General features: G+C 38.8%; 1 protein-coding gene across 2 annotated transcripts in view; it reads right to left on the bottom strand.

The window, feature by feature from the left end:
• The window catches only part of LOC126416038 (muscle-specific protein 300 kDa-like), a 643,030-nt gene that overhangs the window by 248,002 nt on the left and 382,389 nt on the right, over positions 1-12,639 (bottom strand). For both annotated transcript variants that reach the window (XM_050083501.1, XM_050083503.1), the window contains 3 exons: positions 12,218-12,493; positions 5,435-5,781; positions 1,737-2,076 (listed from right to left, as the gene is read on the bottom strand). In XM_050083501.1, the coding sequence (XP_049939458.1) occupies positions 1,737-2,076; positions 5,435-5,781; positions 12,218-12,493 (963 nt within the window). The remainder of the gene's footprint in view (positions 1-1,736; positions 2,077-5,434; positions 5,782-12,217; positions 12,494-12,639) is intronic.

Below are 12,639 nucleotides of genomic sequence, written 5' to 3'. Positions count from 1 at the left end.
AAGGGTGTAGGAGCATTGATTCTGCCTGCCTCTTCCTGTTCCTCTTCTGTAATTAATTCGCTAGGCAGTGGCCTCTCGGTTAGAGATTGCAATCAGTTCTAGGTTGTGGTTGATCTGAGAGACATCAAAACTAGATTACGCTAGAGACCACCTGTCTAAATTTTTAAAATATTGTAAACATATAGCAAAAATATGCATCATCGCTAGTTTTTAGTTAAAATAGGCAATAATCAGCGAAAAGGAGCCAAATATCCAACATGCAAATGCATATAATCTGGTATATAAATTATCAGTAATAAAGAATTTCAGAATTGGCTGTTAGTTCACTGTTACTTTGGATTTGTTTCCCACAAATAATGATGCTTAGAATATAAAAGTTTCCAAGCCCGGAACTCAGTGTCTGTTTGTGTCTTTCAGCAGCTTCCAATTAATATTGGTGTTTCAAGTTGTTAGTATTTGACTCCAGATATCCTTAAAAATATATTATGTGTTATTCATTCATTAAACTTGACTTTATAATATCTAGTGTTTTAATGACTGTTGTGTGATCGCTTGTTACATAAACACATACTAGAATATATATTAGACTACGCTGCCAAAAGCATATAATTAATTTAAATAGAAGTTAAAGATGTTGCTTTTCGCTGGATATTATTCATGGATAAGATAGATACGTAATGTAGCATGGAGGCCTTTTATGCTCACTGATTTGATATTAATGCAGCCATTTATTTATTTATTTATTTATTTATTTATTTCTTGGTCCGTAGATCCAGTTAGTGAGTCAATCACAAGGATATGGAACGTGTCAAATTGTACAGGTTTCAATTTAAACTTACACAAATGCGTTCTGTGTGTATGTATTTGCAATCAAAACGTCACAGGGAAACTGCGTTCATATTAAACACATCTTTCATGCATGTTTTCTTTGTACCACAAGATCTCAAGTAAATGGTGCAACTGTGGCACATATTGCAATACCAGTATGGGACAATGTGAAAAATAAGTACAATTCATTGAGAAATGTATAAAGTTTGATATATTGGATGGAAGGACACAGTTCTGTATGGATTAATTTGTTACACAAAAGTGCTTTCAAAATGCATGCTGTGACTATTAAAGATATTCAAAATCCCACAAAAGAGCAATGTAAATATGAATTGTAGTTGTTTATTGTTGATCCCTGGTCAAAAAATAAAGTTTATCAAAAGCAGTTGTGACTAGGTCCAAAATTTCTCAATGATCTTAAGTTGTTCGATAATCACTTTCAGTTGTTCTTGGCATGTTTTTTATTTTATATATACAGAAATAACTACTTTCTGAAGAGGTAGTATGGTGATGGAAATTCCATGATGTAAACAACACATGAAATTGAGGAAAGGCAAACACAGGTGGCTAATTGATGTGCAGCTAATTCATGTGCAGCAGATAGACACACAATAGCACAGAGACTCTGCTAGTTTTTGAGCTACAGCAATTTTTCCAGCTGAAGTATAAACACATAAATACACGTGTTCCAGTATTTTTACTCTCACAGTAAATTTTTGGCCCTCATAATTATGCCGATCTGCCCAACCTTTTAAGTTTTATAATTTTGTTATAGCTTTCCTTCACATTTCTATATTTAACCATCTGCTTATGTTCTCTATCACTCAAGACTTATTTGTAATATCAGTGCACTTAAAAAACATTCAGGTTTATTACGTATAGATCTTTCTTCTAGAAAGATTACTTACATTTTGGGACACTAGTTCTCGCACTGCAGCTTCACCAGAACCACTGAAGAAAGCACGATGTTCCTCAAGATCTCGTACCACATTTTCAAAATCAATTCCACGATTTGGAGGCCCAAGCCTGACTTCAGCATCTCGCACCCAAGCTTCCAGCTTGCCCCTAAGGGCTGCATAATCTGCTCGTAGCTGTCTATTTGTGTCAAGGTATCGTCCACGGTCTTCTATTTCTGCTGGCAGTGTATTCAGCAGTGAGCTAGCTTCGGACAGCTGCTCTACTAGTGAAGATGGCATTCCATCATCATGACGTAAGCTCTGCTGCAAAGCTCGCACTCTATCCAGATACCTAAATAAAGATAGCATGTAAACAATACAATATAACAATGTTTGTTGTAATTAATTATAAAATTCAACTAGAAACTCTGTAAGAAAGAAGAAAAATTTCAGAAACTAAAGCAAATTTACGTACTGTGGCTAGTTTACTAACTACTGGTGTCAGATTCAGCAGAAGATCTATAAAGCTACCTTCAAAATTAAAACTGCTACACTTATTTGGAAAACGAACTTCACAATGGCTTGCTAAAAACGTATGAGTATGTTTACAGTGCCATAGGTTTTGCAGTGGGGGGTCTTTGTTCATTAATAGTTTCCTTCTCAAATAATTGCACCTCAATTTTCATCATATATGCATCGTACATAGTTAGGAACCCCACTCATGATGGAAATATATTAGATCTACTGGACACAAACAGACCTGATGTCTTTGAATATGTCCACATCAAAACTGGTATATCTGTGACCATGGCACGATTGTGGCAACAATGATTACCAAAATACAAAGAACTATTAAAACAAGCAGAAAGACACACATGTTCTGTAAACTAGATAAAAAATCAGTAGTGTTATATCTGAATGAATAACTTGAAACTTTTAGCACAGGCCAGGAGCACATAAAGGAACTCTGGCTTAAGTTCAAAAGATAGTTTAGTAAGCACTGGATAGATATGTATCCAGTAGAACAGTTCATAATGGGAGGGAGCCTCCATGGTATATGGCCACTGTAAAGAAACTTCTAAAGAAACAGTTGTAAAACAAAGAAGCATAGGGCTATAGCCAGAGAGATGCTGAATAAAACATTTTTGGCCGTCACGAGAGCAATGCGTGATGCCTTAAATGACTACTGTAGCAGAATATTGTCAAATGACTTTTCACAAAGTACAGAGAAATTCTGGTAATATGTAAATGCTGTTAGTGGCACCAAATTTAGTGTCCAATCCCTAGTGAATGAGAGCATTCAATGCAAAACCTAAAATGCGGGTATGTGATGGGGAAGAAAATAATAATTCCTTCAGATCTAGTGCGTTTTTGCCCTATGTGGGTGGTCTTTCCTTGAAGATAGGCCATATTCTTGAGAAACACTGTGTTAAGGTGATCTTCCAGCTTGCTCACAAAGATTGCAGCTGTACTCGGCTCTGTGAAGGACGATTTACAGCTTCGTAAAGCGGGTGTGTATCAAATTCCTTGTGGAAACTGTGAGAAGTCGTACATAGGTCAAACAACATGCACCATTCATGAGAGATGTGTGGAGCATCGAAGATACACACGCTTATTACAGCCAGACAAGTCAGCTGTGGCCGAACATTGTATTGATACAGGTCATTCCATTAATTCCAGTCGTGAAGATTTTAACATCCACCTGTCCCTTTTGGGAATCTGTCTTCAAGGGAGTCATAGAGATTAGATTAGCTAATAATTTAATAAACAGAGATAATGTTTTTAATTTGGACAAAGTGTGGAATCTAGCTCTTGGGGTAATTAAACTGCGGAGAAGTTGTCATGGTGTCACTGCCAACGATCATACATTGATAAGTGAATCAAATGTCTGTAAGCCTTCACCACAGGCGGCGCATGTTTAAGCGTATTTCTTTGTTGCCGACCAGCATCTGTGACCCGTACGCGCAGAACTGCTGCGGTGGTGCACGTAAGGCTGCACTTGGCATCTTGTTGTCAGTCTTGTGACTCACTCTGTGGATGGCCGGACGATACACGGCCAAAATATCAGTGGAGGAAATTTTATTTGAGCGGCTGCATGCCCGAAATTTAATGGACTATTCATTACACCATGAGAAGTTGAAAATGCGCATCAAGTAGTTGTGTCATTGGCATTGAGAAATAGCTGAAATCATTAAAAACGAACAAAGCTCAAGGTCCCAATGGAATCCTATACTGAATTTGCCCCCGAGTTAGTGCCTCTTCTAAGTATATTCTATCGTAGATCCCTCAAACAAAAAAACCATGCCCAGTTCTTAGAAAAAGGCACAGGTCACACCCGTCTATGAGAAGGGTAGTAGAAGTGATCCGCAAAACTACTGTCCAATATCTGTGACATCAATTTGTTGTAGAATCTTAGAACATATTCTGAGCTCAAACATAATGACCTCCTGAAAGCCAACCAGCATGGATTCCGAAAACATTAATTATTTGAAACCCAACTTGCACTTTTCTCACATGACATACTGAAAGCTTTGGATCAAGATACCAGGTAGATGTAGTGTTTCTTGACTTCCAAAATGCTTTTGAATCAGTACCAAACCCATGCTTATTGTCAAAAGTTCTGTCATATGGAGTATCAAGTGAAATTTGTGACTGGGTTGAGGACTTTTTGATAGGGAGGACAAAGCATATTATCTTGAATGGAGAGTCATCATCAGATGTAGAAGTAACTTCAGGTGTGCCCCCGGGAAGTGTGTTGGGACCCTTGCTATTCATGTTGCATATTAATAACTTTCCTTCTCATCCTGTACGGAAAATTTCCCCTGACCTGCGGTTCCGGGTGACTTTCCAAAAATCTACCCCTTTTCCTAGACCTCTCCAATCCTTTTCCTTCACTCTTCTTCCTTCCCCTTCAACCCTTCTGCCTGAAGAAGGAGCCACTGACTCTGAAAGCTTGCCAATCACAACAGTCTTACGTGTGTGTTCTGCTGCCGCTTGGTGAGTAGATTTTTTTTATCTATCCAATTGAATAATTTTATCAATAATTGATTGTTTTCAGACTAATCATGTAGATGTTGATGCAGAAAAAAAAAACATTATAAAGAGAACATTTCACAAAGCACCTGCTTTATATTTTTGTGACAAAACAGTGGAGCCTGTTCCTCTCTGATGACATTTCTTTATTTATATCTTATTCTGTCCTACTGTGTCTCCCATGGTTGGGGTTCTGGGTGACTTTTCTACTTAATCACTGAAGAGTCTGTATTTTATAACCATTTCTTCTTGTTTATTGAATGTATGTATCTCTGGCCCCTGTGTGTACTATCAGTATTTCCCACACTTGTTATCACATGGCAGGTCCAAGTTTAAAAAGTAATTCAAACAAGTCAGTCTACAACACTCTCATGACAGAAAAAAGAGCTTGCATAATCATTTAAAGAGGTGACTTAACTGCCTGTGAAGTTGATATTCGACTACTGTAATGTTACACTTACAATCTACAAATCAAACAGTGAAATCACTTCTACCATATTACTTAAAGAGTTGTTGCCTATATCTATTCATGTAAGGGCTTTACTTGTATCTCCTCAGAACCTTCCCTCCTTTTTAGACCTTCTGCTTCATCAGAATTTCATTTATTTGATTGTGTGCTTTTGGTACACAATTTAACAATTATATTAGAATGATAATGTGACATAAAGTGTACATACTTGTTAACCTCGGTAGCAAGGGCCTTGTGCTCAGCAATACGGGCATCCACACTCTCAACAGATCGTTCCAGCAGGGGGCGAGAACGCACCTCTGCCTCATGAGAGTGTAACCAATCAAGAATCTCTTCCAGCTCGGTTGCTAGTTTACGGTGTTCAGCTGCTGCTGCCTCGTGAGCCTCCCGCTGCTTTTCTACAGCTCGTCTTAAGGCTGTCAGCTGCTGCTTCAGAGACTGCAACTGTTCTGTCACTGCATTCCGGTCAGCTGCAGTCCCCTCAGCAGCAATCTGCTGACCCTTGTCTGTAGCTGATGCTAGCATTGCTTCACACTCCTGGATCTTGACTATCACCTGAAATTAAACATAACAACTTACTCCCCCTCCTCAAACATTCATTTTAGGATGGTTGACCTGAAAGTTTCAAAACTTTGTGGGTTACTATGTATTGTTTCATTCTGACACAAGGCAGTCAGTAATGGACTCTCTGTTATTATGCCATGCAAGGAAGGAAGGAATATTAGCTTTTAATGTCTTGTTGATTGCTGGATGGGGATTTGAACTGTCATCCTCCCGAATGCGTGTCCAATGTGTTAACCACTGTACAACCTCACACAGTATGTCGCTCAAGTTGCAGCTTGCTTTTATCTTACATCTGTTGTCAGAGAACAGTATCAATGGAACTGAAATGGGGTATATGATTTTTTTATGATTTTAAGGAAGGAATAATTGCAAATCCATGTCTGGAATGTTTATAGTACACTTTTACAAAATCTTTGTTTACAAAGCAGTAGTTTTACTAATATGCACATGAGAGAAATTCTCATGATCGCAACAGAAGAAAATGAGTTTAGAGTTATGGGAAATCTCCACTGTACTTATCAACTGAGTGTTTTCTTGGATTTGGGTGAACATTAGATATATTTGATCCTTAGTGAGAATCTTCAGGTCAAAAAGCTCTGCTTTATTAAATACTGCACCCTCTACACCCCTGAGCAAAAAGCTTTGTGCGTAGAGTTCTGTTTGCTTCTTTCTTTTTCTTAGTGTTAGTCCTCTCTAGTACAGGGTCTGCCATATTCAAGATTTGGCAACCCGTATGCACTTTTGGTCACTACAGTTGGGGGGTACCTAAATGAGGGAAGTGGTTTGTCCCTCCTGTCTGTGAAATGTGTCACCCAGCCATGGTCATTAATCTGCTGTGTGGATTCAATCTGGGTCTGGCTTATCTTTGTGTCTCTCAAGCTAGAGTGCTGCATGTTACACAGTATGGGCAGAGAGAATACTGCTAGCAAACACTACAAAGATTCACTTCGAGGCAGTCACATGAAGTACATGATACCATAACTGATGAAACATGACTGCATCAATTTGTCCCTGGCCCATAAGAAGCCCACTCAGTTAAAGTAAAATGAATGTGCATCAAGTGCTGACCCAATGCACATTTTGCACAGTCTTTTGTTAACATTGTATCATACAAATTTGGTCTTCAAAGAATACTTGTACCATTGTATGTAAGACGTCTATCATGGCCTAAATACATGAGTACCAGTAAATACAAAGTATGTGTATCAGTGGCTTGTAGAGTATGGCTAAGGAAATCTTAAAGTTGTTACAAGGTAAAAGGTGGAAACTGCAGTTTAGGAAAAACATCGACTGATGATGTTTCAAAAAAACCAGAAGTGAAATACATATAAAATTAGCGTTGTCATTTGACTGGTCATACACTGGACCTTAAAATTTACATAGTGTTATTACTGAAAGTGAAGGGACAGAAAGAGGTAGTGTGTAAAACAACAGTTCAAGAGCAATTTACATTATCTCCCATGTCACCTGAAGAAAGAAAGTAAAAAGTTGCTAATCTTTGGAAAGCATATAACACATCATATATTTTATCTTATCCAGTATGCTGTCTCCACAAACTGGATAATGCACAATTTCAGTATATTTTGTTGCAAAGATCTTTGTATAAAATCTACTGTGCCACGAAAAACAACCGTGAGCTCCATAAGAATAAAGACGATACAAGAACCTCTACAACAGCATTTACACAGAAGTGGTATGTGGTGTCCCTACTACAGTGTCCTTACATTATAAAGGTCTGTTGAGCATTTTTCGCTACAGCATGTTACATTCTGTCACACTCCTCATCAAAGTTTTGAGTATTACTGTATTTATCTGAGTATAAGAAAAAAACCCTTTTTTTTTAGTCTCATTGAGAAAAAATTATTTTTAATGTATTCTGACAAATCAGAATTACAAACTGTCAAACTGTTTTACTGACATCAAGTTTGTCTCTAATGTTAGCATTGTACCTATTTTAAACTTGAGCCATTTACTGTCTATATTTTGATAATACAAGAAGAAATAAAATAATAAGAAATGGTTACATTAATTTTTATCTTCTGCCATTTTTGCTTACTAAGCCTGTTGTGTGTGGTATCAATAGTTTCAATCATCATCATCATCTTAACAGCACAATCGTGAAATTTATATCTTCATTGTCACAAACATTTCACTGTTTCTTCCGAATATTTCGCAATACCTGAGGTTATGGTCGTGATGGAACCTGAGAATGCAGCTGGTTTTTGCTGAATACATTTCGGAATTCACTTCTATACTGAGGTGAGAATGTCACAATGTTTGTTGCTTCCACACATGTAGTCTGCCCACAACTCTTCATTGGCTGCATGGAACCAGCAGTTGACACCCCACTTCCGTTCCCCTTATACCCCATGGTGTGTGTCGACAACACTGTTGCAGGGAATACTTCAACAGGCCACTGGCCCCTATCTCCAGTTTTACCATCTCCTACAGAAATGTATGCCACTGTTCTGTACTTGTCCAATTTTAAAGTAAGTCCAAATGGAATCACACAAACTGCAGTGGTATATGTTCCCATGGTTGGCAGCATGATGTAATTTGCTGCTTCTTGACTACTCCCCTCCCTGCACCCATCCTAGTTCTCAGCCAAGCTGTTCGCCCTCCAACCCGTCCGTAATGCTGTGCTGAGCAACTGTGAAACATGGACTGCAATATCTTCAAGAGTGCAGCCCATATGTAACAACATCAAGTAATATAAAAATAAAAGATAACAATCGCAAGTCAGTAATTTTCTCAAACTTTTGCTCGTCCCATGATCTAATGCCATTGGTACTATCTCCATGATGGGTCTAGCCCTTGTAATTTATTCCCATGATAACGATAGTAGCTAGTCTAACATTATTTTCTTTTTTTTTTACCCTGAATCCACCACTGTGTTCTAGAGCTGATTAAAAGATGATAATGTTTTTACCCAGTATTCTAATAAGTGAACAGCAACTAAATTTCTCATTTGCAACCCACTTGGTAAATCATTACAGTATCTCATAATCAAATGAAATACTGACTTTCTTTCAGAATCAAGTAACTGTTTTTGAAGGGCAATATTTTCACCTTCCAAGCACCATGAATGTTTGTGTAAGGTATCCATACATAAATGAGAACTTTTATTGCAAATCTGTTCAAATATAAGAGTTTCTAAGATAATAGCATTAAATTCTGTGTCATCCTATATCTCACAAAATTATCAAATTATAACCAGGGCAATAGAGTGATGTGGTGGCTCGTTCATAGTTCCTCATGTACCCCTTGCACTGACACCTTCTGAGTCATATTTCACGTGAACATTCAAGCAGGGTTGATGCTGTATTGAGTGCTTCGCCACATCATGAAATATCTAACCTGTTCAAGTGCGAGTATTGTTTGCACTACCTACCCTTCTGATTTCTTCAAAATAAATCTGCACATGACCTCAGCAGCCCAAGCTTTGCCAGTAAATGTAAGACAACATCTATATCAATCTATTAAGCAGCATAAAACAGTTGGCCTCAGCAGCAATAGTTAATGTGCAAATATAAGATGACCCCATAATTTTCGAATGATGAATTTGGGGAAAAACCTCGTCTTATACAAGGTGTACAACTTTGCTTCCGCTGTTTCTTCCCAAACATTTGAAGTTTTAATGAAACAAATTGGTTACCATGTATCATTCAAAGTATTTTACATCGCTGGCCACTACTTTCTCCCATCTTTCAGGCAGTGTACGAATCCTGTGTCGAAAAAATTGTTCATCTTTTGAAGTGATCCACGAATCAATCCAATCTACAGCTACATCTACATCTACATTTATACTCCGCAAGCCACCCAACGGTGTGTGGTGGAAGGCACTTAACATGCCGCTGTCGTTACCTCCCTTTCCCGTTCCAGTTGCGTATGGTTCGCGGGAAGAACAACTGCCGGAAAGCCTCCGTGCGCACTCGAATCTCTGTACTTTTACATTCGTGATCTCCTCGGGAGGTATAAGTAGGGGGAAGCAATATATTCGATACCTCGTCCAGAAACGCACCCTCTCGAAACCTGGACAGCAAGCTACACCCCGATGCAGAGCGCCTCTCTTGCAGAGTCTGCCACTTGAGCTTGCTAAACATCTCCGTAACGCTATCATGCTTACCAAATAACCCTATGACGAAACGCGCCGCTCTTCTTTGGATCTTCCCTATCTCCTCCGTCAGCCCGATCTGGTATGGATCCCACATTGATGAGCAATACTCAAGTATAGGTCGAACGAGTGTTTTGTAAGCCACCTCCTTTGTTGATGGACTACATTTTCTAAGGACTTTCCCAATGAATCTCAACCTGGTACCCGCCTTACCAACAATTAATTTTATATGATCATTCCACTTCAAATCGTTCCGCATGCATACTCCCAGATATTTTACAGAAGTAGCTTCTTCATGAGATCAGAAGTGTTTATCAGCCAGGTCATGCGCCACTGATCTAATCAGGTGATAGTCAGACGTAGCAATGTCTGGAGAACACAGCATGTGGGGTAGGAATTCCCATTTTAATGTTTCCAAGTACATTTTGACCTCTTTTGCAACGTGGGGTCGAGCGTTGTCATGCTGAAAAATCACTTTATTGTGCCACTCGCTGTATTGTGGCCATTTGTCTTTTAATGCTCTGCTCAAACTTGTTTTTAACACCTCATAGTACACGACGCTGTGCTGGTCCCACCAAATGCAGAGCATGATCTTATGATCTTGGAGCCGCGAATATTTTGTTTGGCCGACGACGTGGAAGCATGGCCGGGATATCCCCATGATTTTTTGCATTTAGGGTTATCATAATGAACCCATTTTTCATCCCCAGTCACAATGCGATGCAGAAATCCCTTCCGTCAGCAATGTCTCCAATTCTGCATCATCAAAAACATTCTATCTTCCACCACTATGCCGGTCCATGATGTTAAAATCACTGTTCTTGAAGTGTTGAAACCACTCACGACAGGTTCTTTCACTAATAGCATACTTTCCACACGTACTTGAGAGCATTCAATGAGATTAAGCCACTGTTTTCTTCATATTGAAACAAAACAGAAACACCTCCCACAAATGACGAGAATTAGGCTCATAAACTGACAGTTTCAATCAAGAACAACTTTATGATGCAGACACAAATCGACTAATGTTTGAATGAGTTTTTGTTGGTCCAAGCTAACTGCCCGACATCTGTGATCTGTTTCTTTCGACCGCTACTTACCGTTATCGCCACCTATCGGCAAACAGAGGTAGCAAAGTTGTACGGCTTGTAATTGAGAAAATTTGGTATTTTAGTGCAGTCTATTCTCAATCACCCTTCACTACCCACAAATAATATTAAGTTATATATATTCTGTCAGCAGTTATGTATATCTTCCATGCTGTATGTTTGTTGTCATTTCTAGAGGACGTTAATGGTGACAGAATTGGGTAAAATTATGGGCTCTTTCTCCAGAAAGACAGCTGCTCATGGTCTAGTGGCTACTGTCACTGCCTCTAGGTCACGAGGTCTCAATTCCTGGCTGGGACACAGATATTTTTCACTTGAGGACTGGGTATGTGTGTTGTCCTCATGATTTCATCTCACTTTCATCACAAAGGAGTGCAAGTTGCTAAAGGAGTGTCAAACAGGAAGACTTGCACTGGTGACTGAACAAGTCCTGGCCAATAATGCCATAAGGTCATTTTATTTCCAGAAAGACAATTTGTGGATGGAGAAGACAAACCCAAGAGTACTCCTCCAAGGGAGATGTTACTTGAAGAATGGGCATTCCATAAAACTGACTTGGACTTGCACTAAATTTATCATGTTCGACAAGAGAAAAATTCAGAATACCACCTGAAGAAACACAAGGACCATCAATAGGAGCATGGAAAGCAATGCCTTTCACCTTCGCTTTATTTACTACTTGGCCCCAGTACCAATTTCAATATTATCAATGGATTTTTAAACAGTAGTGCATAAGCCTTTCACAGTGCACAAGTCATCTGGCAACATTTAAATTTCAAACCTATACACCAACTGCATTAAGTTGCTCATAATAAATAAGAGACACAGATTTGAGTATGTTCTCCTTATTTTGGTTAACACATGCTTAATTTCCTTAACACAGATGAAATTAACATATAGCGCAGATGCTGAGTCGCAGATAGGCTAATCACAGTGTGGTTTCAGCTGTCTGAGACTACACACATGTGTGCAAGTTGCATTTGTGTGAGTGTGTGTGCGTGTGTGTATGTGTGTCTGTTGTTGACAAAGGCGATTGGCCAAAATCTTTGAGTTGTGCCTATCTGTGACTCAGCATTTCCACTATATGGTGATTAGCAACTTATCTTCTCATAATATTGTTACATTCCATCCTGGATTTTCCATGAAGTTAACATGGAATTACCATTCAGATAGACACTAAATTTTGAAAAAGTGTTACACTTACATCATCATATTTTTTGATCTTCTCTTGTACAGTGTCTCCACCCTTCTCTATATCACGCACAACTTCAGTATACTTCGTTATGAAGGTCATTATTTCTGTTATTAAAGCAATGAACTGTTCACGTAACAATAATAGTTGTCTCAGACGTGCAATCTGTGATTCTATGGCTGCAATGAGATCATCCTGTTGCTGGGAAATTCCTTGCAGATCACCCATACTGCCCAGTTGTAGATCACCAAGCTTTTGTTTACTGGCTTTTACTTCTGCCAATATATCCTGTAAGAAAAAAACGACAGTTAGTTTTTGCTTTTCTAGAATTACTGAACCTGTCTTTGCTTTTCTAGAATTACTGAACCTAACCCTCTCCTTCAAGCTGTGTGTATACAGGGTGTATATGACTCTGGTCAACCGGGAGATCTGGG

This window comes from Schistocerca serialis, chromosome 8 (genome assembly GCF_023864345.2).
Source record: "Schistocerca serialis cubense isolate TAMUIC-IGC-003099 chromosome 8, iqSchSeri2.2, whole genome shotgun sequence".
In the NCBI taxonomy this organism is placed as follows: Eukaryota; Metazoa; Arthropoda; class Insecta; order Orthoptera; family Acrididae; genus Schistocerca; species Schistocerca serialis.
This window is presented reverse-complemented; position numbering and strand designations above follow the sequence as displayed.